The 27,950-nt window shown below is 39.2% G+C and overlaps 1 protein-coding gene across 1 annotated transcript; it reads right to left on the minus strand.

Moving 5' to 3' along the window:
• Positions 1-487: 487 nt before the first annotated feature.
• Positions 488-27,753, minus strand: LOC145766101 (vigilin-like). The gene is made up of 30 exons (XM_082577760.1): positions 27,621-27,753; positions 26,344-26,405; positions 25,723-25,898; positions 25,046-25,264; positions 24,483-24,689; positions 23,739-23,831; positions 23,038-23,160; positions 22,138-22,221; positions 21,636-21,758; positions 21,286-21,393; positions 20,803-20,907; positions 20,527-20,631; positions 19,850-19,963; positions 19,308-19,412; positions 18,193-18,306; positions 17,836-17,946; positions 17,334-17,441; positions 16,921-17,139; positions 16,568-16,654; positions 16,176-16,310; positions 15,487-15,705; positions 14,988-15,126; positions 11,960-12,084; positions 11,593-11,745; positions 10,381-10,467; positions 9,697-9,840; positions 9,362-9,541; positions 9,087-9,191; positions 8,681-8,812; positions 488-2,302 (listed from the first exon to the last, which is right to left on the minus strand). Exons 2-30 carry the CDS (start codon positions 26,369-26,371, stop codon positions 2,204-2,206), a joined length of 3,747 nt encoding a protein of 1,248 aa, XP_082433886.1. The 5' UTR covers positions 26,372-26,405; positions 27,621-27,753; the 3' UTR covers positions 488-2,203.
• Between the last annotated feature and the right edge of the window lie 197 nt (positions 27,754-27,950).

Below are 27,950 nucleotides of genomic sequence, written 5' to 3' on the forward strand. Positions count from 1 at the left end.
TTTTTTTGATTAGTATGATTAAAAATTTTATTGTAAAAGTGACTTGAAAAAATTAGTGCCTCACCACCTAGGAACCTCACCGCACGTCACTGATGAAAGTTGACAAATGTGGTCACTGCCAGTATAGTCGATTTGTCACGTCACAAATTTAGTTATCAATGGCAATATGAAAAAAACTGTCGACTGACAAAAAGTTGAATTAAGTTTAAAGTATAGTTGTCCAAGACAACATAACTATTCAAGTCCTGCTTGCGCTGTCTAACAGGATTCCATTTAATTTGAAAGTGTTATTGCAAACTGAACATTCAACCTGGACTGCCCAACAGAAAGAAGCTATTTTGACAAGCTTACATTCATATACCTGGAGAGTTTACAGGTTTACTTTTAAAATACGGGTACTGTACTTCAGCGGAGAGCAGCATCCAAGTGAGCGTCTTCTGGCTAAGTTCTTCACTTGGAAAAATCGCTCAAAGATTGCACCAGAACATAATGCATATGTTTCTTATATTCTTATATGCGAACAAAATTGTTAAGCGTATGACACAATGTTGTCTTCATCATGTGAAACATGTCGTCATTATCACATACGCAAGCAACGTGATTATGTTACCACCTCGTCAGCAAACCGACACACCGCCAGTTCGCGATGACGAACTCACAGCAAGTTGGTCGTTGTTACATTAAAATAACGTCAATATAGTGATTTTTCTTCTAGAGACTTATATGACTTCGGAAGAAGCAAAAGCAAGAACTTCTATTCCATTAAACTTCGCTGGGAGTGGTAGAAGTTTCCTCTTTGGCAGGGGGGAGTTGGGGTTGATTTGAGTGGAGGGGTTGGCGCCGTCACCAAAGCACAGCCAACGCCAAAAAAAAAAAAAAATCGAGCCATTTGTATAAATGCTGCTTATTTTACCGCTGATAATAAAATTATTTTTGTTTTGTTCATACGCATAAATAACACTTCCGTAGATAAAAGGTTGAAAATGTATCAAAAGGGAATAATATGTCTAGAAATTAGGCAATTAAGATTAAAATATTTAAGAACATATAAATACACAATTTGCGGGTAGCCAGACTTGAGAACAGAAAAATGCATTACACTACGAAAGCATCCAAACATTTTTTCGTACTCTAGCAACTAAGGAAAGCAAAATGAAGGCCGGGTGTTCAGACGAGGAGTCATACTCAGAATATGGTGTTGCTGTTGTTTGTATGCAATGTATGACGCATTGTCCAGCTAGCAAAATCCGTCTTTTTGTATTGATTTAACGTCTGCAGATGTTGCATCAATGTAAAACAGACGGATTTGGCTCACATTTAAAGCTTCTGTAAAGCAGATATCACATGAATTGCTCTCGAAGAACTGTACAAGAAGAGCAAGCTATTGAGCAGACGCCCCATTAACCAAAGCCGGAATCTACGCTGCTACTTTCCAAACGGAGAAACCGACGTTTTTTGGCATCGACCGGAAAGCGGCTGGACAACACGAAACGGTTTTGTCCGAATGGAACGAGAAATTATTGCACAAAATGCCCAAACAATGGCTGCATGACTGTACAGTTTGGCAAACTAACGATTAGGTGGCTGTACAAGGTGTTGTCCTAGCAAGAAAACAAATCTTCGTTTCCATCGCTTTTAATGCTTTTTGTCATATTGCCGATGAGTACGATAATTTGTTTCGAGCTAGGCTGCTACTTTTAAAGTCTTATCGCTTTGAGAAATTCTAGAAACGCTCAGAAATAATTCGCTTTTTCTTTTACGGTACCAATAGCAGCAATCAATGTTAAGCTCCAATTGCAGTAGTTTGAGCAAATAAACAGAATAAAGCTCTTTGTTGCAACGACACATCCACAACTATTCTAATTTTGGACTTGAGGAACTGTGAGAGCGCGATAGCAGATAGCACCAAAAGATAGTATCCTGGGCACATGATCTATACAACTTGTTCTGGGCTATTGTTCAATACTGTGATACCTTTAACGGCATAACATGTTTGTACAAGAAAATATGAACAAATCGATGGGGGCTGTGGTAGCGAAGAGAGCGATGGTTTCATGGAGAAAAAACGCAAAAACAGCCGTTATCCGACAACGGAGAAAACATTGTAGGCAATGGTGGTTCAAAAGAAAGTCGCAATAATTAAGTTGAGGACGATGCCATATTAGCCAATTTACATATGCACAAAAGACAAGGCACATTGGCTTTACATGCGGCGACTCCATGCGGGTGCAGAGGAAGACTGGTTAGTGCCGCTAGATGACCCACCTAAGCTGGGGAAGTCGTCCATGCTGTTTGGATCAACCTGAAAAGCAACATTACGTGTTTTAAGACAACGCCTGAACAAATCAATTTTATGTTTCTTGCATCAAACTATAAAGTAATGGAACCCAGACACTTGGCGTGAACCAAGTTTTAACTTATTATTGAACATAAGCAAACCGGTGACTGGACTAAACCAAACCAGGTTTAGTCCACCCCGATAGCTCAATTGGTTAGCGCGTCACTTCTGGAACGAAGAAACTTCAAGATCAATAGCGGCGCTGGTTCGACTCTCGGGGTGTGCGCTTGAGCAACGCACGTTAAGGACTGCTCTCCATTCAGCGACATCTAATGAATGGAATAATTCCCCGGCAACAAGACTTCAACAATCGGAAACTTCACTCTGTCAATCTCGGTGACCGGGCCTGCGTCAGTGATTCAAAGCCTCTACAAGTATGCGAAACTGCCAGGAATAAGCTCTGCAAGAAGCTTTTCCAGTCCGAGGATAAAGATTCAATCAATCAATCAATCAGGTTGCTATATAAGGCTACACAATTTAACACAACAAAAAGTGCTCTATGCCAAGCAGGGCGAATTATACCAAATCTAGTCGTTACCCAGACATCAAATGAGTCGTTTTTACATTGATTCGCTGTGTAGGTAGTCACCTAAAAGCAGTAGTCCAGGAGAGTTATATGAGTTTAATTACATTTTCATTAGGAAATTTAAGGAAGAACTTTTTAGATGTATTGTTGGGCGTATAATCCAAAAATCGAGTGCTTACACGTCGAAAACTGGACATTTTCGAGATATTAGCAATTTTTAATGTTTGTGGGCTACTTCCGTTTTTTATTTTCTAATTTTTTCCTTTACCAATTTGTCATAGAATTAAGACAGCTTCTTAGTTCAAAACGTGAAATTGGTCAAATTCTGCCAAGACAAAAGGTTATCTGTCATGGTTTTTGAGTAGCCTAACTGTAACAGTTTTTGTGTTTTTCAAATATGAAACTGTAAAAAATACAATCTGAAATACAAGATTTAGTTAGATAATGTTAAAATCATCATTCTGACTTTCACTGTCATCTGAATCGTCAGATAAATTCGAATCCTCGTAGTCACTGTCATTGTTATATTGGTATACTTCCAAAGAATCTAGCAGCTGAGAGCCTTCAAACCAATTTGGCACTATCTTGCCGCTATTATCCTCTTTCCACTCATAGTCTAAGGGTGACTCTGTCACAGGCTTGAATTCATTTGCAAGTTTCCACATCCTTGCAATAAAATTTGCTCGCTTAATGTGCTGGATAAATGCTGCCCTGCAAGGAGGCATTGCTGTCGTTTCAAATATAACTCTGCGAGCTTCATTGACGTCACGAAGTTGCCTTTTCCCGTATGTTGCACATACAAACTCTTCGAGAGCAGCTTCCGTGGCAGAGCTAACACTGATGGAACTGCCTAAATCTGCCAGTGCTTGAAGGAATTGAGGGTACTTTAATGCAATTAAGAGTGGTCTAGTTTTCCCTTTGCCAAAGAAACAGGAATTGTAATCACACCCTGTGTTGGCATGGTATCCTGGCAAAGCTGTACAGAATAAGCCATTAATTTCACTGAGCTCCTCCATCATGCTTCTGATGTTAAAAATACGCCGAGTATTGTTGTAAGCATGACCCATTTATAATAAAACTTCTGTTTGCAGGTCCACATCGCTGCAATAATGCAAGAGAATGATCATTACATCTGTGTCATTACAACGCACATTCACTCGCAGAGGATTGTTACTACTTTTGTAGAGCTGAAATATGAGATGCACCATCCTTGTGTCCGCTTCATTGTGTTCGCAGTTATATAAACAGCAGTCCTGTCTTATTACAAAATTGCAGAGATGTACGTATACGCCGCAAATTCTACGCCGCATACTTGCGGGGTAGACTTTTTGTTTGCGCTAACGCTTGCGGCCACATTTTTTTGGAGTTTGCGCTTGAGGCTACGCCGTAAAGTTTTCGCGTTTTTTTAGCGCATAGCGTCAACGCATACTTTTTAATGTATTTTTTTTTCTCTACAACACGCCAATACCTTCCAGCGCTGCAGTTGAAAGAATGTTTTCAATGGGCAAAGACAAATTGGAACTAAAACACAGCAAAATGTCAGATGAACACTTTCAGATGCTTGTGTTTCTTCGTGGAAATTCAAAATAAAACTTGTTTGTTTCGAGTGGTTTATACCTTGTGAATGTTTGGCACCTAGCAAACAAAATTAGTTTACGCTAGTGTAGGCGCTGACGTTGACGCCGCCAACTTTTTTTTTACAAGTTGCGTTGATGCATACGGCGTATGTTTTTTCGAACGTTTGCGTTTACGCTGACGGCGTCAATATTTTTTGTATGCGCGTACATCACTGCAAGATTGATACTTTGCACACTAAATTCATAGCACTTTTTTCCCTTTGCCACAATTACATTCTTGTTTCCGATTACTTCAGCATAGGCATTTGACTGCCACTTATAAAACAAGAAAGCAAGGAAAGAATCTTTGAACTGTGATGAGGATAGGCACTTTGAAAAGTCTAGGTATTTTTTGGCTAGGACCAGTAATGCTGATGACAGTGTCGGTGTCCCCCCGAATTTCATGAGCCGAATCTTTGATCGTGTTCTGAGTATAATCGTCACATACAAAGTGCACTTCTTCGCTAGTAGCTTTACAAATCATAGTTGAGACAGCTTTGGCAATTCTACCATAAGTAGAAGGAAGGTTCGTAATCATTCTGATCAAGAACATGCCATCAAAAATACTCACATTGCTTCCCGTATTCAATGGTTCATTATCTGCCGTCGCAAGTGACTCAAGATGATTAGCCAATTTGGACTTGTCTCTGGTTGTGGTCATACTTCCATCTACATTGCATAGACTAAGGGGAACTACTGACAGTGGGTGAGACAGGACTTTTCTTAAGTCAAGCTTTTTTTGGCAGGACAAGTAAAGAAGTCTGCCAAACATGTCTCTGGAACATTTCAGCTCTACCACTTTCTTATCTTTTGTGGTGACGAAAACCTTTGCTGCATTGCTAGCGAAATTTCTAACTTTCCTTCTCTTGATGGGCTTTTCAATTCGAGCTGGATCATCTTTTATTTCATCAAGGAACTCCTGTTGCCATTCAGAACCTTTGCTAATTGTGTTCAAGAGATCATTTCTGATCTCATCTGGAGCTGGTTTTCCAGACGATAGCTTGATCAAGTGATTGCTTTGTTCAACATGTTGAAATGGATTTACGGTCGAATCGATAGTTTCACCAATCTTCATGAAATCAGCATGGTCTCTTTTTATTCTGTAGGGTTTTGATTTCTGGTAAACAGTTTCATAATGTTTCATACCAGCCTTCTCCAATCTCCATCGCATAATTTATCACTTGACTCCTTACATACCTCGTGACATTCCATCTTCGTTGGGCGGGAAAACTCTGGGTGAACACACTTATGCCAGTCATCCTGGATGCAGCATCCACATTCACAGTCATCTCCACTGCTTGATCAACAGGTAATCTGGAGAAGGAATGTCCAGACAACCTTACAGAGAAGGCTCCTTTCTCCAGCTGATCACGTATATGCCAGGGTGTGTGTAGTCCATGTTCAACAGTTTCAGGAAGTACAGTAGCATGTGTCGAATAGTTGGGCTTGTTGCATGCCAAAAACACAGGGATTATTGTTTTCAGAGCATAAGTGAAGAGCTCAATATCATTCGTCTTTACAGCTCTGTTCATAAGTAAAAATCGCTGTACAAGATTGATGTAAAGAAACCAGAACTGGGCTGTACCGCCATGATTCCCGTTCCGTGTGTCGTCACAGAACTTCTCATAATCATTCATAAGACCTTTCAAGGCATCTGATTTCTCTACATCTTCAATATGTATAGGCCTACTGTTTCGAAGCATTGCTGTGATGATAGCATGTCTAATTGTCTATTCACATTGTCCTTCATCTGCTCTAAGAACGACTCTACATGTTTTTTCCCGAACGCAGTGGCAAGTAAAACATGCAATCGCTTACACCTGTTGTAATGCTTTCCTGATAAGCCGCTAATTGATCCAGGAGCTAGTACTTCCGATTGAGTAAGGATGTATGGACCTCCAGAATCCTCAATCAGGTAGCCCAAGCAACCAAAGTACCTGAAAATGATGTGGAACGGTCCATAGTGGATGAATAACCTATCAAATCTGGGAGCCAGAATATTCTGGATTTGGGCAGCATGCTTTGCAATACCAAGGTCATACGTAACATTCATGTAATGTTCCTTGCATTCATCCGCTACTTTCAAGCTTGTTTTCGTAGTATCAAGAACTACATCATGTCTTGTAGGTGGTTTCCCTATATTTGGCATGTATGCAACTGTCTGGCGTGGCAGGGGATCTTTTGTAAGTTGAGCATTCCATCCTGACCACATAGGCGTGTCTTTACAGCCAGCAAAGACGATTGACCAAATCGCATCCTTTTTTGTCACATTTTGTAGATTTTCAGGAGAAGGCATATCGAAAGTTTTGAAATTGGTAACTATCTTTGGCTTTTCTGTTACAGGCTCCAGCTCAATATGAGGGATTTCAAGACTCCTTTTTCTAATCCAAGACAAACCAGAATTGCTAGTATCACTCTGTGATGGGCCTTGTTCCTTTGATCCATCTAACTCTGTTGTCATATTTTGGAAGCATATTCCTTGTGTATCATGGAGGGTGCCATTGCTTGAAAGCGTATCTTTATTCTCATCATAATTGTCTCAAGCAATCGCAGTTGCTAAACCTTTTTCTCCAATTATTCCTTCTGGAGAAGCTTTTTCCTTCTCCAAAGCCGGTAGGGCAATTTCTGTTTCATACTCCTCACACAAAGTGTAGCCTACGCAGTGTCCAAAATGGTTAAGAAGTTCAATGACTTTTTTGGAGCCCGTCAACGACTTCAGAGTCATCCCTAACAGCAGATGCTTTGCAGGTTTGATTTTCCCATTATTATGTAGCTTTGTAAACATCGTCTTCAGCGGATGACAATCCCAACCAGTTCCAAGTCACACCAGACACTACGGTACCACCTGGCTCAGACCTGCCAAGAAAAGAATGGGTGATTCTGAATCGCCTCCGTACTGGTGTTGGTGGCTTCAAGCACAATATGTTTACCTGGGGATTGTGTGACTCACCAGCCTGTGTTTGTGGTGACTGTCAAACAGCACAGCACATCATTAATCACTGTCCAGTGTTTCGACCTGCAAAACATGTGGATTTCATAGACCCTGATATGAAGACATTACTCTGGTTGCAACAATTGGGAGATGTTGCCTGGATTGCTACCTCATAAGCAAGAAGAAGATTCAACAGATCCGCTGTTATAGGTGGCTTTAACTGCTTTACCTGAGACATTTTAATCTTATTTCTGAGAATCATGGCAGCAGCTTTGATGATGTCCTGCTTTGAGTAGTATTTGTGGGCAGTAATAATTATTATTTCTTTCTGCTTTATTTATCTGTTTTAATATTGGACCCAAAATACCTTTTCAGTTTTTCACACAGAAATTGTGCTTTTGAAACTTAGATTTGCGATTCCTTTTTCACAGAGAAATTCAAGATACTTTTTTGATATGTTTGTGAGCGTCTCACTCTTGCCCTTCTTCTTGAGAACTTCTATCTTAATGTAATTTTCAAGCCCAAATTTCTAGGAAAACTAGCCTAAAAGTAGCCCAATCGTTACACGTAATGAAACAAGCACAAACGTAACCCAACTTTAGAAAAATTGTGCAAAGTGAAGTCATCAAAACTGAAAACTGTGAAGTAACAATAATTTATTCTATGTAAGTTGGTTCGAATTGAAACGAAACAACCAGACCACAACCGATCACAGCTAAAATTTTGCTGCGACCAGGAAACAAAACTCCCGGAATTCCGAGGGAAAACAGCGGAACTAGCAACTTTGGTTTTGAGCCATGTATTCAAATGCAGCCGCTATCCAACGACCGCGAATTTCTCCTGAGCTCCCAAGCAATGACGTCATTTTCTTGCTAGCCCAAAAATGTAAATATTTCAAAAATGTCCGGTTTTCGGCTTGTAAGCACTCGATTTTTGGATTCTACATCCAAAAGTACATCTAAAAAAGTCATCGTTGAAATTCCTAATGAAAATGTAATTAAAGCCCTGTAACTTCTGCTCTACAGTGACTTTTTAGATGACAAGTAAAACTATACTTGTAAAAACAGGTTCTAAACGTTTCATGATGTTGTTTAACCCTTTCGAGAAAATTTTGAACAAAATCCTTGTCTACAGAAAAGCGAAGGCGTAGTTGGGACGTGTTGTAATTCACAAAATAATTTGCAAAACATCAGGCACTTATTAAAAAAAATTGATATTGGATGCTCAGTATCGGATAGACAACGTCTTTAAGTTGAAACTTGACTTACCGACTGGTGCCAAGGTGCGTCCCGCACAACAAAAGGCTGGGACTGGTTCTGACGGTTCCGACTTCCAGAGTTCTCCTGCCTGGCGTTGTGGCTGTACCTCTTCGACTCCTCCTTCTCCACTATGTCTTGCATCTGAAGACCATATCGGACATTTAGTTTGTTGCCGAGAACATGATACTTCAACTACTCTATTCGAATAACGTATGAACCAAGACCAATTGAACGAATACATTAAGAAAGTTTTAACTTTGTTGCACTGCACTGGATTTTCCCCCTAAATTTACGTCCTATCCGCAAAGCAAAATGCCAATGCGACAATATATTTCTTAGCGTCCTCATTTGTTCCTTCGCCATTTCATTTGCAAAAAGTAAAAAAGTAAGCAAAGTCTATAGTGACAGTACTTACATATTCTTCCTCCAAGTTAAGGATGTGCTCAATGCATTCGTCGACACGATCCTGAGGTCCAGTCACGGTGACAATGTCCTTGTCCTTCGGGAACCGGATGTCAACCTGATGTCAATCAAACATTAAAACCACGTTTCAAGAAGCACAAAGCTTCAAGCTTAAACCAATAAAGAAATAACCAAAAATAAATCGAATGGGCGGCAACTGTTCTTAACCTCATTCACTTGAAGTTAGTTTAAATCTTAAGCCAAAACAACGTAGTTCAATCAACTTACACTGTAGTCATCCATTATCTTCTTGACTCCTCTTCCCTTTGTTCCGATGAGTCTCGGATGCACGCGGCGGTCTATGTGGATGTCCTGGCTGATGTGCGACTCAAGATCATTGACGATCTTCATGATCGCCTCCTTGGCTGCCTCTGCGTTCTTCTCGTAGCCAACAATCTTGATCTCGTTCTGGACGAAGAAGATTGGATGAGAAACGGTTCGAAGTCGAACTATTTTCATTAGATGTTGAAGCGGTGTCAAAAAGGCGACTTTGCTAGTTGAGTTAATGGATTTAAAAACGTACATGGACATTGTTTAACCAAAAAAAAACATGATTGCTTTACCCTATTAGCATCGCTCCTGTCCGGGAACTGGATGTTAACGTTATTCTTGGTCCTTATCTCGTTGATCACGTTCCCACGCCGACCAATGATGGAGGGATGGAATTGATCCGATACTTCGACGATCATCGTGAAGTTGCGGAGGAGCTGGAGGAAGATCCGGATTAAGGAGGATGAAGAAATACATATCTCATGGAAAATCGAACAATTTCTTGGTAGGAATTGTGAAAAGCTTTATTTTGCCAACTTATGGGCCAGCAATGTAAAGTTGACGGTTTAAAAGTAGATTTCCTTCAAATTCTTCAAATTGCGATAAAAACGAAACTTCATTCCCCAATCCCCAGCTTCCAACTTTATTTGGTTGTTGTTGCATTCATAGCTGTTCTTTGTTGCTATAGTAGCCTGGTACTAAGCAACTTTGTACCTCACAATTAACTGAATTACCAATAATGCGTGCTTTCATTTTCACGCAATTCAAGTTAGTCCAGATCGAGGTAAAACACAGTTGTAATCTGATTTTATGCCCTAGCCAGCAAAGCAGTGCCTTTTTACATTGAATTAGTAGACGTTGAGCCAATGTAAAAAAGACTGAACAGCTGACTGGGGCGAACCACCACAAAACCAAAGAAACGTTGGTAGATTTGAGCGGGAGTTGTTTGATTCAGAAGGCAATAGCAAACGTTTTACCCTGTCTTCTTCGTCCTTCTCAATTTCCTTAACCCGTTCCATCAACCCTTCCTTGGCGCCCTCCAACTTGTCAGCAGTTCCCGTGATCTATACAAAGCACAAAATGACGTCACAAATGAGTGTGTCGCAGACAGATGAGATCAGTATAACGTCAGATCATAGTTTCTTAACTTTATAACCAATTTATTTCGTCAGACATCACATCAGAACAGTTTTGAATAACTCCCAAGCTAGTGGCAGTTTCAAACGCAGTGGGCCTTCAACACCTATTGAAAGAGTACTTTAGGCCACAAAAAATATGAAAATGGGCCAAAATATCGGTACCCGGACATTTTGCCGAAAGACATTTTGCCGAAACCCATTTTGCCGAAACCCATTTTGCCGAAAGACATTTTGCCGAATGGACATTTTGCCGAAACTCATTTTGCCGAAAGGACTAATTGCCGAAAGGACTAAATGCCGAATGGACAAATTGCCGAAATTATACAAATGCATTTTAAATCAAATATAGTTATTACTATCTGAAGCCTTTACAACTTGTTTCACCTAACGGCATTTTATGTATTATCATAACCTAATAACACATAAATGTCATTCACAAACAGATTTCACTCACAAATTATGTGCGACAGCGCGTAAGAATCCGACAGAAGTGTTATATGTATAAGCGAACGTCTAATACTGATCTCCAAAACCTGTGGAGACTGCATAGCCTATAGCCTATACTTATAGATGAGACTTGGTGTCACTTCAAACTAATACTGATTTCCAAAAACTGTGGATACTGTATATAAAGCAATTTTTAGGCAAACAACAGTAGCAAAGTAATTACTACAGTATTTCAAAGCCACTGCTTGCATGGTAACGAGACTTGGTGTCACTTCAAAATAATTTTCAGTTCAAAGGCATTGCTTGCATAGCAATGAGACTTGCGACTTGGTGTCACTTCAAAATAATTACCAGTTCAAAGGCACTGCTTGCATAGTAACGAGACTTTGTGTCACTTCAAAGTAATTTTTTTCCAAATTGTTTCGGCAATTTGTCCATTCGGCAATTAGTCCTTTCGGCAATTAGTCCGTTCGGCAATTAGTCCTTTAGGCAATTTGTCCATTCGGCAAAATGTCCTTCGGCAAAATGTCTTTCGGCAAAATGTCCGCGCACGAAAATATCAATGACAACCACTGCATTGGAAGCAAATTTGTTTGTCCTTACCGTGATTGCGTCGCTGTTCTGGTCCACCGGGGGAATCCCGATGTTGACGTCATAGTCTTCCATGAGCTTGCGCACGCCTGCCCCCTTCTGGCCAATAATGTAGCGATGATATTTGAAAGGGACCATCACTTCTTCGGAGATAGGAACTAAAGCCTGAAAATAATATTAACTCGTTCGAAAAGATGAAAGGCATCTACATGCATTTTCGGTTAATTAAACGTTTAGTTCACAAATGTACAACGTTGTAGTCGCTAAGTGATTGTCAATTGGTCAGTTAATCTTTCATTTAGCATCAGTTTGTGACAACTGCAAAATGCAGCTTCAGAATTTTGAATTGCTATGGATTTGAAAACAGAACATAGGCGACCTCTAACGCTTCTTTGGCTTCCTGGCATCGATCCTTGTGTCCGGTGATGAGGATGAGGCTTTTGTTCACTTCGTTGGCATGTTGGTCACCGTTCTCTACTGCATCGCCGTTTGTGGGAGTCGGACCTGTATGAGCAATGGCGCGTTACGTCGTCTCTTGGCAATATGAATGCCCTGTGAGCAAGATTGAACCTTTTTATATTGATTCAACGTCTGCAGACGTTAAACCAATGTAAAAAGGGCCAATTTTGCTAACAGGGTTGAAGAATCGACATTGCCACACATTTAAAATGCTAGTCTTATTTTTTGGTGCATAGATCAAAACTGCGCATATGGTATTAACTTATGAAGCAATTGCTTTTATTGACTTCCTCAGCCAGGAAGGTGGATGGCAGACAGAGTTGAAACGCCCATGCTCCCGACATCACTTCTAAAAATCAAACCAGCGACTCTCGATGAATAACTTAATATTACACTCACGATGTCAGAGAGTATAATCTTAACGTTTATTGAAAATACAGCACAGTTCCCACGAAGCGCGATAGAAAATTCGAAAAATCATGGAGCAGATGGTGTCGGGAGGCTTATATTACCAAATAAAAACTGAAACTTTTGCATTACCAGACGTTGAAGCGACGTAAAAGGAGCAACTTTTAATTGCTGCTGGTTCAAAGGAGTCAGAGCGCTACTTGTTCCTAAGAATATGTCACTTGCGCTATATTGCAGCGAGAAGACCTCGCTATGGTGTGTTACCGTTTTCTTTAATCGAGTTTTTCTTTTCTTGCCCATCTTGCTTTGCTCTCGCCTTTGTCTTTGGTCCTATTTCAAGTTTAAACCGGTTTTAACTGCTTTTTGAAAAAGTGGTCTCACTACATGAGTACATGTACGGTTCTACATTCATGGACCGTTGTTTGAACTAAGCTACTTTTTGCCTTCAATCAGAAATGCTGTTTTACACAAAGACAACGCTAGCTAAGGTTCAACTTACATAAAATTGCCGTAAGCAATTTTTACGTCGAACATACCAAGCTTGCTACCTGCACAACTGTCATTTGCAATTGCTGAAGAATCTCAGTTAATCGCATACTACTGTTCTACACATACTACGCAAGCGTTTTGTACGTCTTATCGATGCAACCTAAGCGAGTTAAGCAACATTTAATTGTGCTAACATGCAAATAAATCAATTACAATTTTACTTCAGGTGAAGAAGATCGATACATTGTTTAACTTCAGCAAGTTAGCTGATCGATCGTTTAAAGCATACGCGGGGTTTATCGCTCCGTGGTCATACCCAGTGTACGGTACGCAGAGATGGGCATGATCTTGATCTTGAAGATCACTTTTTTTTTGGTGATCTTGATCTTGATCTAAGATCACTTTTTTTTGTGTGATCTTGATCTTGAAGAACAATAAGATCAAGATCACTTTGAAATTGAAGTTTACTTAGTAGATAGAGGCATTTTTTTAGAACTTGTACTGCACAAAGTAGTTAGTGGTAACTACTAACATTAAGCCACTGTTAATATGATATGTGTCCAACAAAAGACGATTTAATTTTAAAGTCTCCATTTAATCTGGTCAGTGTTGCCATTTCAAAATTGAAAAAGTTTTCTGTGTTGGTCATAATAAAGAAGTTAACTTCCGTGTACTTTATGTTGACGTATAATAAAAAATGATTTAACTTTGTTCACAATTTCCATGTGTGAATTAAAAGAAATGTTTGCTTTCTTTGACCCAATTTTAGATGCTTCAAAAGTCTAGAATGGCGGTGTTAAAAAATCTGGACTCCAGCCGACTTTGGTCATGCAAAGTGGTTTATTGCAGCAAATCAACCAGACCAAGACTTGTTTAGGGTCTGAGTATGGAGCGGTTTGTCTGACTGCAAACCTCTGAACTTTTTTGATAGCAGACAACAGTATCAAGACTATCAAGGTTGCAAGATGGATAAATGGTGCAATAAACATTGACATATTACAGTGAAAGCTAAAACTACTTAGTAAGCCTAACACGTATAAAAACTCCCACATGAACCAGACAAAAATTTGGTAAAAAATTATGCAGTTTAAAGTTTATTTATTTTCATTTATTATAAATAAAAAGTATACAAACAATTTCAAATTTTGCGACTTTTTCAGTAACTTACTACTGTAATTAACCTCGGCCTTGGGTGTGACGTTGCGATTCTACGCAAACTACGTCAAAAATTGATAGGCCTGATAGCAACAGTCACTAACTTATTACAATTCTTAGGCCAGCGATCGAGTAGTTAAAAGTAAAAGTTAGCAATACCAACTATATACCTTTACCCAGGCCAGGTTGCTTATAGTGATTATTTTTCACTACATCATTGATCAAAAACTTCATTTTTTTTCAAGTACACAAAAAGTGATCTTGAAAGTGGATCTTGATCTTCAAGATCACGATCTTGATCTTGATCTTCAAGATCACATAGTTTGGTGATCTTGATCTTCAAGATCACCTATTCTTGGTGATCTTGATCTTCAAGATCACCAATACTGGTGATCTTGCCCATCTCTGACGGTACGTACTGCACTATGAAGCCGAAAGGCCGAAACGGCGTGCCACTGTCTGCAGTTATTAAGCTTGTTATGTAGGGCGCCGGTTCGACATCTGTTGGAAGCACGAGGTTACGTCTTTGGCAAGAAATTTAATGACATGCCGGAAGCTCGGCACGAAGATTTGCTTTCTTGCCTAGTCAGCTTAATTTAAATTTTAACCATTGAGCATAGTAGGCCTGGTATAATTAAAAACCAGCCGTGTTGCTACTTCAGCTCTGGATCGACAAACCACTGTCCGGCTAGTGAGAGGTCCTTTCATGACGGCTTGACATCTGAAAATTGATATTTTTCAACTGGCTTCCTTTTCAGTGGCTTCACGTGGCCCTGTGCTTTGTGACAATGGACAGTCGGACTACGCTCATACGATCTTCTTCGCTTCGTTGAACCACATCGTTAGGGTAATCTACTAGATTGGTGAACACGAAAACAAGCTGCCACTGCTCTCACCGTTCTGGTTCAACCTTTCGGGGAACTTGACTTGGACGTTGAAGTCTGACGTGATGCGCTGCACGTTCTTGCCCTTCATCCCGATCACGGTGCGGTGATACTTCTCGTCGATGCAGCACTCGATAGTGACTTGGTTCTCCTGCGGGAAATTAATTGCATCAGTTGGCGAAGGGTCGTTAAAAACTGTCTTTTTTACATCGTTTCAATGAAAACAGTAGTTGTAGGAACGTTTTCTAACACAAGTTTAGTTCTGTTTTTCAAAACTTCGTGTTTTTTACTCAGAATATAGATTTCCTCATAAGATTAGTTGCGAATTTTATTCTTTTAATTCGAATACAATTTGAATATAAATAAATACATTTTTTTCACGCCTGCAGGCGAACAAGATATAGAAAGCAAGCAGACTTAACAGAAAGTCATTCTATCCTTAAAATCCGAACAGGCAGCTAAAATCAAAAAATGCATCGTACAGGCAAAAGTTGAGTAAAACCAAACTCACCAAATCATCCACAATTTCAGCCAACCGCGCCTTGGCCCCTTCCACGCATTCAGAAGGTCCTTTGATACGAACAATGGGGGAGTCCTCTCCCATCCGAGGGAAGGAGACAGCGACACCACCGAACTCGTCAGCGACATCACGAAGCACGGCGGCACGCCTGGCAACAAAGTGCTTGTGCAGTTTCGGGTCAATCTTCATCTCAATCTCGACAATGTTTTCCTGAAAATGTATCGTCAGTGAGTTTGGTTTGAATGACTTGGGAAAAAATTAGAAAGAAAATTATTACCCAGCCAGCAAAACCCGTTGTTTATGCATTGCTTAAATGTTAACGTACAAATTGGACATGAAATTCATCAACGCGTGGTTGGGGATCTCCGTGTGAATGCAAAGGTCTCGCGACAAGATCGCGGCGGTTAACTTCACTAGTCAAACAAACTCTGGCAAGTCAGGGTGCAGAAACCACACTTTTTTACTCTATCTTCAGCATTAGAAAAACCCGTTTCTTTGCGCCTTTGGCAACACCTCATGATGTATCGTCGTCGTCGTCGTCTGAGCTTCTGGGGCCGAGGGTCTTAAGTTTAAGTATAAGAAGTTAAAGACATTTCTCTTGGTTTTAAAACTATTCCTTCAAGTATACAGAGTACAGAGTAGTTTTATCTCTGCGGTAGCTTTACAGCCTTGGGACTAACCATGTTTTTAATCTTCTCTTGCAATAACTTTTGCGCTTTCTCAACCTCTTCCCTCCTCCCTATCAAGACGATTGTCTCTTTATCAGCATCACTCGATGATGGGAAGATGATCCGAGCTCCTGTGTCTTCCCGGACCTGAATCAAAAACAATATGTAGAATCTAGATACAAGGCACAAACAACTTTTCTTAAATACTTCTTCGAGAAACAACGAACCAGTACCTTACCAAACAACTTTCAAATCAATATTTACAAGTCATCGTCAGTGACAAAAAAAAAAACGTTAAAATTCATAACTTTTAACAAAGTAATTTTTTATTTACGTGATACAGAACTATAAGCAGAAGATGTGAGGTTTGTTGCCAATGAAGAGATGTTAAAGCCAACACTCACCTTCTTGATGGTAGCGCCACCTTTTCCAATGAGAAACCTGTGGAGTTCCGATTTGCATTTGACTTCCGCGGTGAAGCTGGCCAACTCCTGGAATGGAACAGTGTCTGCTGCTTTATTAATGTTCGTGTGAACCCAGATGGCAAAATCTGTCTATTTTACATTGATTCAACATCTGCATACGCTGAATTAATGTAAAAGGGACCGATTTTATATGAAACTTGAGCTACGACGAAAAAAATTTTTGAAGTACTGTACTTTCAGGTTTGTTTTTTAGAATGGCATTAAAATGAAAACTAGCCACCATTTTGCTTGAGGTTTATGAGAGAGGATTAAAACCAAAAAGTCAACCACACCTTTTGCTTGGCCATCTGCATCAGTTGATCTTTGGCCTTTTTCACATCATCTGCCGGTCCTCGGATGGTGACTTTGTCACTCCCGGAATTGCCAGTAGGGAAATGAATCTGCACGCCGCCACACTCGTCCATGATGGAGCGGATAAGGCGACCCTTGGTTCCAATCAATGAGTTGTGGAGCTTGGAGCTGATAGTAACGTTCTCCTCAACGATGTTAGCCTGGAAATGAGTTTGGACGTTAAAAACTGAGATCATGGTGGTAAATCAGTCACGTTTTTACAGTGATTCAACGTCTAAAGACGTTGAATCAATGTAAAAAAGGAACTGATATGCTGACCGGGTAACGGTTAGATCTGTTACTTGCATCGAATCGAGGTTAGTTGATATTAAAACAACACAACAACGATGGCCACCTGCTCTTGCTCGATTGCACGTATGAGTTTTCTTGCTTTCTCACAATCAACTTTTCGTCCAACGATCGTGATGACTTCATTCTGGGAGTTTTCTGTCGGCAAGTCGATCTGTTCAGAAAATCGACAAGATAATTTCAATCTGCAGTGCCGAACAAAATATTATTCTTGCTCTGTCGGTAAAGGGGTGTTTTTTTCCAAGAAAGAGTTGTTTTGAAAGAATCGAATGTAACTAACTCATATTTTAATGCTGTATCTGTTCACATTGCCCAAAAAAAGCAACAAATTAGGTCGCAGTCACCGTTGATCAGTTGAAGAATCCGCATAACTCGATGTCAATATTAAAACAATCTTGTTATTGCATTCGTGAGAAAGTCTAACTATTTTTACAAACTGGTGTTTTCAGTCACACGATACCTACATGATGGAATCAGTTAAAAAGCTAAACATTTTTTCTCACAAATTAAAAGAAAAAATAGACATGGTATAAGTTCGTCCAGCAAACCTGGGTTTGAGTTTCCTCCCTTATTTTGCGAATATTCGAACCTCCCTTTCCGATCACGTTCTTGTGGTATTGCTTGAATATCGGCACTTCGATACGGTAGTTTTTCTCAACCTGTGTATAAAGTTCTGTTGAGCATACCTTTGTTTGGTGATTTTTGGCTTAAAATTATGAAATTTCATCGCGCAGAGAAAATTCAGACCGAGGACTAGGCAGATTTTGATCGAAAATGCAACACAGCGTGGAAAAACATTAACGAGTCTTAGAGTTAAAGAACGGACCAAATTTCAGTTTCATAACAATTGCGGGAAGAATAGAATGTGTTTTGACACATTGGCAGGAAGATCAACCAAATCTTACCAGGTCGTCATTAATTTGCTTCATATAGCGGAAGCATTTTTCGACGTCGTTCTTTGGGCCTCTAACGTTGACAACATCGCTCTTTAAGTTAGCATCAGGAAAGCTGATATTGACCTAAAAAGAAAACCGTTATCAATAAAGCGTCACATCCGGGGTACCAGATACTCCCGTATCTTCAACCCCAACGCAACATAACTGCAGCTGACGCAGGACGCTTTGGTGCAGGCATGTTGAGTTGAGACATAGCAGAGAGTGCTTCCTGGGAGTGTGGTGAAATGCAGACGGCAGTTCACATAATCAAGGACTACTCTCTGTACAGGCCACCCCACGGTGTGGAGGACCTAGCTTCTACAGTATTGACGATGACACAAGGCAGTGGCTAAGAAATGGGTGCTCTATTATGATTTTTTGCTCTATTATGAATAGAAATATTCAAGTGGTTTGCTCGATTGCATTTTCCAAAGCTATGTGATGAAAGGTTCGGGAGCTAAAGAACACCACCTAAAAATAAAATCAAAATCCTTGCCCCAAACTTAAACCTCTGCATAGGCTTGAACATGCTATTTTTATGAAGTATGTGATTGTGCTATTTCTGTATATATGCTATTTCCGTTCGAAAGCTATGGGCTTGTTGTTCCACCGGTACTCGTGACTTCCCTTACGAAGTGACGTGTATAATAAGCACAACAGTCGCCACTACACAAAGCTAAAATACTCAGCACAAAAGCTTTAATGTGACTCGTCAAAACACGACAAAATTATTCATGAATTGCGTTTTTCTTTGTCACACGGCAAAAAGCCTCGTCAACCACCAATCTGAAGATGAAGACAGCTCATTAGATTGCCGGTGTTAAGTCCCTGACAGCCTTGATCAACATAGCAGCCATGAAAAGTACGTATATGATAAAAGAAATCTACAACATGTCGCTACCACATGCTTAGATTTCACTACATACCATTGTTAACTGGATGGCACATTTACGTTAAAGTAACGTGTGGGATGTTGAATCAATCAGCTAAAATTGCTTTTTTACATCGTGTTGTTGAAACGATGTAAAAACGGCAGCTTTTTGCTGGCTAAAGTATCATTGAAAAACTTCCATCATCGCTTTTACCTCGGGAAATCGTTCTCGAATGTTCTTTATGTTCTCTCCCTTCTGGCCAATGATCGTCTTGTGGAAACGATGCTCAATCATAACGTCCTTGGATCGTTCGTTTTCCTGAAAAAGACTTGGGAGCTGGAAAGATTTTCTTTGTGAACGCTTTTGTACGTCGATTCGTGGTAATCGAACGACGAAAAAACATAGAAATGTCACTGCTTGCAATAAAAGTTTGCCCGATAGTCAGAACAACCACAAAAGTCGCACACAAGGCCATGGCGATCTCACAAAAAGCATTATCAGATGCAATAGATTCAAGTGACTAGTGCAGGATGAAGTCACAATGTTTTTCAGACTTCACATCTACACCACTTATCAAGTTATCAATAGTCTTCCAAAGTGTTGTTATTGAACGCAGCGAAAAAGTTTTAAACTTAGAGTGATGCCAATTTGCAAAATCCGTCCTTTTTACAATAATTAATGTCAGGAGACGTTGAATCAATGCAAAAAGAACGGATTTTGTTGTCTGCGATTGTAAACAGCCTGACAAAACCTACCATCCGTTGTCCCATCTGCATCAGCTGCTTCTTAACCTCCAAAACGCCTTCAGGATCTCCTTCGATCCGGATCAGAGAGCTCCGTTCCGTGTCTTGAGGGATGCGGATGTTGACCTGGAATAAATCAAGTCATTGAAAGGAGCAGCGTGGGATCACATTAAACCTCCCAAATATCATCAACATCTTGTGTCGTCCTATCGTACAAATAAAATAAGAATCATCTTTATTATGAAACTCTTTAATCGTTCTGCTTCCATGAGGAAGTCGACCGTGCTATAATGACAAAACGTTGGAGAAAGTCGACCCTCTGATAATGCAATATTTTGTAATCCAGTGGATTCTCAAGAAAACACAAATTCTTGGTTACAAAGTCAGGTATGAAAAATATTACAATAAAAATAACCTATCCGGAACCACTTTAAATTGAAATATTTTTAAGCTCTGTGCGAAGCAGTGAAGCGTAAGTGATAAAGCAAGAACAAAGGAAAACAGTTAAGAAAAGAAATTGTGGCACAAATGACTCCATGAAGTTATTGCGTTTTCCCCGCTTCCTGTTGGTTGCAAAAAAAATTAATATAAATTTTTAAGGGAGTAAATCTGTTCTTTTTTACGCTGATTTAACATCTACAGATGTTGAAGCAATGCAAAAGAGACTGACCTAAGGGCTGGGTTCATACCTTGTATTGATCTCTAAGCTTGTTGATAGCCTGTCCGCCTTTTCCAATGATGTTCTTGTGGTATTTTGGATCAATGTTCACTTCGGCGAAGTCCATGCGACTTTTCTATAAAATTAAAGACGGAACAGTTAGTTTCAACCGCATGACGTTATTCTCCAAAAGTTAAATTCCGTCACATAGTTTCACCCAGCTGACAATAGTTGCTATTTTTACATCGTTTCAATGTTGTCAGACGTTGACGCGATGACAAAACGGCAACTTTCGCTCGTTCCTTACCAAATCGGCCACTTCCTTCTCGAGCAGTTGCTGAACTGGGTCGGCTTGCTCCGGTGGCCCTTCAATGATGATCTTGTTCTCTGCGTCACGAAATTCGACGTTCACCTGCGCAAAGTGACGTGAAAATTGACACGTAAAAAATAGCAGAAAAAAACTACAACTTTGACAACCAAGAAAGCTTAGTGGAGTTCCTAACTGTACCACCATTGAGAAATAAACATTCTGTTTTGTACATATAAGTTGGCTAGACTAGAGCAAGGCACATGGAGAATAGTTTTACATTCAGAATAAATTCAGCACAGTGTAGATTTCGAGTGCACTGCTACTACAGGCGAAAACTTCACACTTTAACCTCATTGACTCAACCACAGTAGTCAATATAAAAACGGCGGGTTTTACTAGCAGGAACAACACTTCAGACCAAAGTTGCTGTATCATGACAACACGAAGCAGTTTCCATGCACAGCATGAATTGTGACTCACTTTAGGATAGTTCTGCGTGAAACTCTTAATGTTGGCCCCTTTCTTCCCGATGATGAAGCGGTGCAACCAAGCAACAGCAGCCACTTCACGATGAACGATGCTGTTTGCCTGTGGGAGCAGAAAAAGTTTGTTACCGCCAACAACTTTTGAAAGCACAAAACATACCCACACATTATACGTGCAATAGACATGAGCACTTTTCCAGGCAAAATCATTGCGAAACATTTTTTTAACATTACGATTTTACAACATTTTTCTGTTCAATCGATCAACCACGAACCTAAAAACGATTTCAACTTTTTGCGAATCGATTAAGGAACAATTCCGAGAAAATGAGTTATCAAGCTCACCTTTGCATAGACTGTAGTGAGGCCAAGTCCAAGCTTCTCAGGCTCTCCACGCAAAACAATCGTCTCTGACGTAGAGTCGCTCGGAGGAATCTCAACGGAAACTTCAGTTTCGGCCAAAATGTCCTGCATAGTCATTTGAACCTTCAGCTACACCAAACTATTGAACAAGCATAGTTGGATTTTGTCAGACTCAGAACTTTCATTTGCGCACTTTTGATATGGAAAATGATAATTTGTCTATTGTTTACGCATCAACAAACAGGACATGGTTGACGCATGACGCGTGCACGCATTAAAAACTTAAGGCATCCGGCAAAGATTAACAATAGTCTTGCTTTTAAACTATATGTTGTCTGTTAAAGCTGTCTACCATTAGAGCAGCCATAGTGAAATTATGCAAGGTGTACCTGTCCAAGGGGGTCGATAGCATTTTCTTGGTAGTCTGGTAGTTTACGTAACAAGCAGTGAACATTACCATCACACGACCTAAACATGAACTGACCTGGAGAGTTTGACCGCGCTGTCCAATAATGTACTTGTGCTGAGACTTCGGTATCTCCACAGTGATGGTCTTACAGTAGCGACTCTGTTAGATTTAAAGCATATTCTCATATCTATGACTAGAACACTAACCGTTCCAAGAGTACGAAGTAGTGTTGACTGTAATTTTGTTTAAAGAAAATTATGATTAAGAGCAAAACTTGAGCTCGAGATTATCCCAACTAACAATATCTGTCTTGTTTGCATTGATCTAACGTCTGCAAACGTTGAATCAATGCAAAAAGACGTTAAATCATCGATATATATAATACTTCAGATAGTAGTGGTTTTATATTATTGCCCGACCACTAACAAGTTAGTTAGTGATTGGGCAATAATATAAAACCACTACTTTCTGAAGTTACAGTATAACAAGTATACAGTATAACTTCTTTAACAAGTTACGGTATAATATACTGCAAAATATCAATGTATAAAGCAAACGAAGCAGACGTTGAATCACTGCAAAAAGGACAGATATTGTTAGTTGGGATAACAATATTAACGTCTGCAAATACTGGTAGCTGGGGTAGTGATGTAGTAAAATCGCAAGAACTTCGCGAATTGATCAGCTGTGATTGACAGGTGTCGTAGCGAGAGAGTTGGAAAATATACAAGCAATAACATGACAGTTAACTGTACGGTGACATGAAACTTCACAGATCCTGGATATGTTGCAAAACCGGCGACCTTTAGAAATGAACAGCACTTAAGCTCTTGTTGAAGGCACTCGAACGGATGAATAAACAATTTAGCAATTTCGGATATTTTCAGTTGTAAAATCAAGCAGCACTTTTCGAGGGAGTGAAAAACGAAGCCTCATAGTCATAAAAAAAATTTTTTGTGCTTGGAGCCGACTCACTTTTCTGTTGTAGATTGTTTCAAGTTTTGCAACGGCCGCCATGACACCTTCCTTCTCACCGGCAACGACAATTTCGTCTTTTTGAACACTTGGTGGCGGTATATGAATTCGTACGTTATGTTCCTAAAAGATTTTTCCAACGTCAGACCTTTCACTTACAAACATTTTGCAAAATGTCTTCACAGGGGTTGTTTGAAGATAAAATGAAAAAACGTCACAACATCGCAAAAAATGATTAGACAGAGTTAAGGATGGCTTCTCACTCAACAGGCCCAAACAACTAAAAAGCAACTGCTTCATACACCAACATAATTGACTGAACAATACACATAGCAGGGCAGTTTAGCATAAAAGTAATCCACAGCAGAGAACGTGCTGTAGTATCAATGCGCCTGAAGATTAATAATTAATTAATCGATGAGTGTCACTTACAAAAATGCGCATAAAAGTCAAGTCATTGTTGTAACTTGTAGTCGGTAAAACATAGTAGACAGAAGATATATAAAAATAATCTTAATCATGTATTAATTATATTGCTGTCATGAAATCATTCAATGTTTACTCACATATAAATTTTGGTTGGCGTTCCCTACTTCAGAAAGCAGTGGTTTTATGTTATTGTCTAACCACAAACAAGTTACAGCATCTTGCAAAGTATCAATGCATAAAGCAAACGAAGCTATGTATTAACTAAGCCATACATTTGCTAACTGGTTAGCAGTTTCATTTCGAGGTCCACTGATGAAAGGATGGTACATTTTGTCCATTTTCAGTCTTTCCATAGCGAGTTTAGCCTGAGATGACAAGAAAAAAAATAAAGTTCTTCAGCCGCAGACTGTAGTTGTCATTCAAAGAAAAACAGCCCACAATCAAAAATAGCTATCAAATACACGGAATGGTAGCCTAATTAGGCTACAAAAATTCAAAGAAAGGCTGTTATGCAATGTTTCAAAATAAAAAATTATTACTTTTCTATATAAAGAATTTAACGCCGGAAAAGTTGCCTGTTGCTAAAGTATTCGACTGGGTAGATGACAACTTGTAAAATAATTATGGTTGTTACATAAATGACGAAACTGAACAGCATACACGAAACCGGGTAACAAGTATTTTCTAAATCACTTTGGCACAAACTTATGCAGTGAAGACAACTATGTCGATTGTCGATGAATAAACATTAATTGCTGAGTGATTGTACTTTTAACTGCTAAAGAGATATATCAGGAGACATGATAACCCAATAATAAATGTGATGTTTTTTTAAAGAACAAGATACGTTCTTCTGGTGCAAACTACGGTAAGCTAAACCAAAAGACACGTAAGGTGACAACCTGCTTTTATTTCGACGTTTTGTCAATCAGACACGACTGACTTCTTCAGGGGCTAGATCAGGTAATGACTACCTGTCTAGCATGCTAAAATACTTTTTGCTATTTTGTTGTTACCTGTTCGTCAGAGATGAGCTGAATTTCGTGTTTTGCTTTGTGGATCCCATCCTGAGTGCCGACGATGGTGATGGTGGTGCTTTGTTCCTCCGATCTTGGGATGCCGATCTTCGTGGCAGTTTCCAGCTCAAGTTTCTTAAGTCGGTTTCCAGCTTTTCCAAGGATGACACGGTGGTGCTCTTTGGGAATGTTGATGGTAACACGAGCCTAAAATGATCAAGGTTTAAAGTCAAAAGAATTTCATAAATTGCTTGTGTGGCTGGCAGCCCTGGCATTCCATATCACTTGCATTTAGCAGCTACGCGCGTTGCGGCAGTTGCTGAAGTTAAAAAGCAGCCAAAGGGACTTTAAAAATGAACAATTGAACACCCTTCATGTAAAATAATCACAAAGAAGGAAAATTAAAGACTTGAGCGACCGTTAGAGCACAAGAAATGCGCAACGTTTTAACCGCACAATATTGCACTTGTATGTCGTTCAATCGTTTGTGCTAGAGTTGTTTCAAAAAGAAATTATCAAAACGTAGCTTTGGATCATACATGACTACGTTCAGACATGCCTACTTGGGTTTGCAAACGGTTATAGATTTCCCTTCTTGCTCTCAGAACATTGTCAGCACGACCAGAAACCAGAATGGACAACGACCCGTCGCGACCGGTGGATATTTCAATCATCGTGTCCGTCATCTTCATGATATCCATGCATGCTTTGCTCTGATCCTTTTGGGCTTGTCCAAACTCAGCCTTTCTGAAGGTCCGCTCCTCCATTGGGATGAGAAAGATCTGGATAAAAAATCATTGAAAGTTAGATTTCAGTGAAATAGTTATGAAAAAGGCAATGATAGGAAAAATAAGAAAAAACCAAAGAAAACATGGGCAGACACAATGAAGGATGATCTAACAAAGAGAAACTTAAAAAGTGAAGATGCCAACAATAGACAAAAGTGGAGTGACTGCAGACAACTGGTCGACCCTGATGTTTCGGGATGAAGACTCTTTGCAGCAAAATGGAAAGAAAAAGAGAGAAGGAGTTATAAAAAGCAACCACAAGAAATATGCGATGCCTTTCTTTGGGGAATGTAAGACTGAGTGAATTGCTATTGGTAATTCTAAAAAGTATAGAATAAACTTTTCTCTGTTTCAGTTGTTTGTAACTAGAACTAATTGATTCGTGTAAGAGATTTTTATCTAAATTCAGTAAAAACTGACTTATTTCGAATGCAAAAGATAGTCTCACTCACTTGAGTGACAACTGAAGACTTAATCCTCTTCATCTTTTGGTTTGTCCATTGGTTTTCAGTTGAGGAGGGTGCTAACTCCTGATTTGCACCACCTGCTAGTGGGGGAAAAGCTTCTGAGTAGGTGGGAGCTGCCCCCGATTGACTTGTCCCGGCCGTGTTGCCGTCCATATCGTTCACTGCGCATATGATAGAAATTAAGACACTGTCAGTCAAATGAAAACAGCTTCTTATCAGTAAGAGAAAGAATGTGTACTGTACGGTAGTTGTTTTTTTTAAATGAAAAATAATGCAATTGTTGTCAGGCTATGAATGATGTTAACTAATAACAGAACTGCTATCCTGACCATTGTAGAACAAACTTTTAATAACCACTTAGCTATTCATCCCAGTTTTTAAGCCATTTAAAGTTTTCCACCCTTTTTCTATGAAGTATTATTCCCTGAGCTACTGGTATATCGCCTAGTCTAGTAAGTACTTTCTTTCTCATTCTAATCACCATCAGTCATGAAAAACATAAAGTTCATATTTGGTTACCTAAAAATTTTTACAATGCACAACTGTATTGAATACATTACATATGTCCATTTACTTTTAGCAGCACAAACACAGTCTTTAGCTCACCACTGTTAAAAGTAGTTGCAGTATTCATAGTCAATATCCGTTCCGTCGTGCACAGTGGTACTCTGAAATGAAACTACACTTTGAAATACGATACAAACTTGAATTACAATAGGTCAGGCTATGCTGCCTTCAACTTATGTTGCTTATAACAACATTGTTACCATGTTTAGAGTGCTTTTCAAAAATACAAAGTTTCAAGTGCACACCAAAGAAATCAATAGTTGTTCTCGAATGCCGAATCCTATCCCACTTCAATGCCGGCACTTTTAAAATGTTAATTCAAAAAACAAGCAGTAGTTGTTACTTGTTAAAGGCATTAACATGACCTTTAAATTTTGATTGGGAAACTAAACATAAACTTGCATGTAAGTGTACATGAAGCAACACCAGTGCTTATACGCCAACCAGTAAACAGATAAAACACTTTGATTTAGATTTAGTGACGAACAATGAACATTGAACATGTTGCACAAAATTTAGACTATAAATACCAAGTAATATTTTGTGAAATGACTTCTGAAATCTGAAGGTATATGCACAATGCAGTTTGTATCACTTGTATAATGTATATATATATAATGTGGATTTATACCAGTATTGTTGAGAGCTTGAAAAGGCAGCCCATGCTTTATTTGGTTAGTCTTGGCCTAGTCAGTGCTACACTATCAAAATATCATTTCCATTATATTACTATAGGGTTCAAAAGGAATCAGCTAATCGCATAGCCTAGTCAGACGTTAAGCATACCTAAAAAAGGATTTTTTATTATTTTGTATTTTGCAAACATATATATTCAAAAGCTTATTGACGTTTAGTACAACTCGCAACAAGTTACCATATTACATAATTATTACACACACAGACATTTTACACTCTAAAGTGAAGACAAAGTTTAAAATCTTCGACTTCTTTCCACTCATTGACTGTTGGCTATAGTTGGAAATAAACACACAAAGATTGTACATGCGTGAATGAACCCCACCACTAAATCATATATACATTGGCTTAGAGAATTTGCATGACCAATTCACCATGGACACTTTCAATTATTACATATTCATGAAAAAGTACCATATTGTAAAATAATTAATTGTTGGGAATAAAACATAACAACATGTAAACACACTAATCACATATCTTGCTGATGACTAAGCCAACAATAGGATGAAAGAAATGCAGAGATGCCCATTGAAAGTTCATTAGCCTACTCACTATATACGGTAGCCTACTTACTACTCAGTGTGAAAACTGAAAAGACTAATTATATATATACTTACAAAGTAACAGCTGTGCTTTCCAAAGGTCAGTCCGGATTAAAGTATAAAAACTTTGAAATGCAGCTTGATAGATTAATTATATAACCTGTACAAACTTAATTGTTACAGATAATAAACCGCAAGCTTCACTCCTGTAAAAACAAAAACATTGTTTGCAAAACCAAGGCAATTAAACGTGATTCGAATTTAAAAGAATATTAGTAGAATGGTCTGCAGGACTAAATTTAGGGATACACACTTCTCTTTTTTTTGGTTTTGTGACCATGCCATCTACAGATATATACCATAAATAATACATAAAAAATTATTTAGATAAGGTTTAGTCACCTT

Source organism: Aplidium turbinatum, chromosome 3, assembly GCF_918807975.1.
Source record: "Aplidium turbinatum chromosome 3, kaAplTurb1.1, whole genome shotgun sequence".
Lineage (NCBI taxonomy): Eukaryota > Metazoa > Chordata > Ascidiacea > Aplousobranchia > Polyclinidae > Aplidium > Aplidium turbinatum.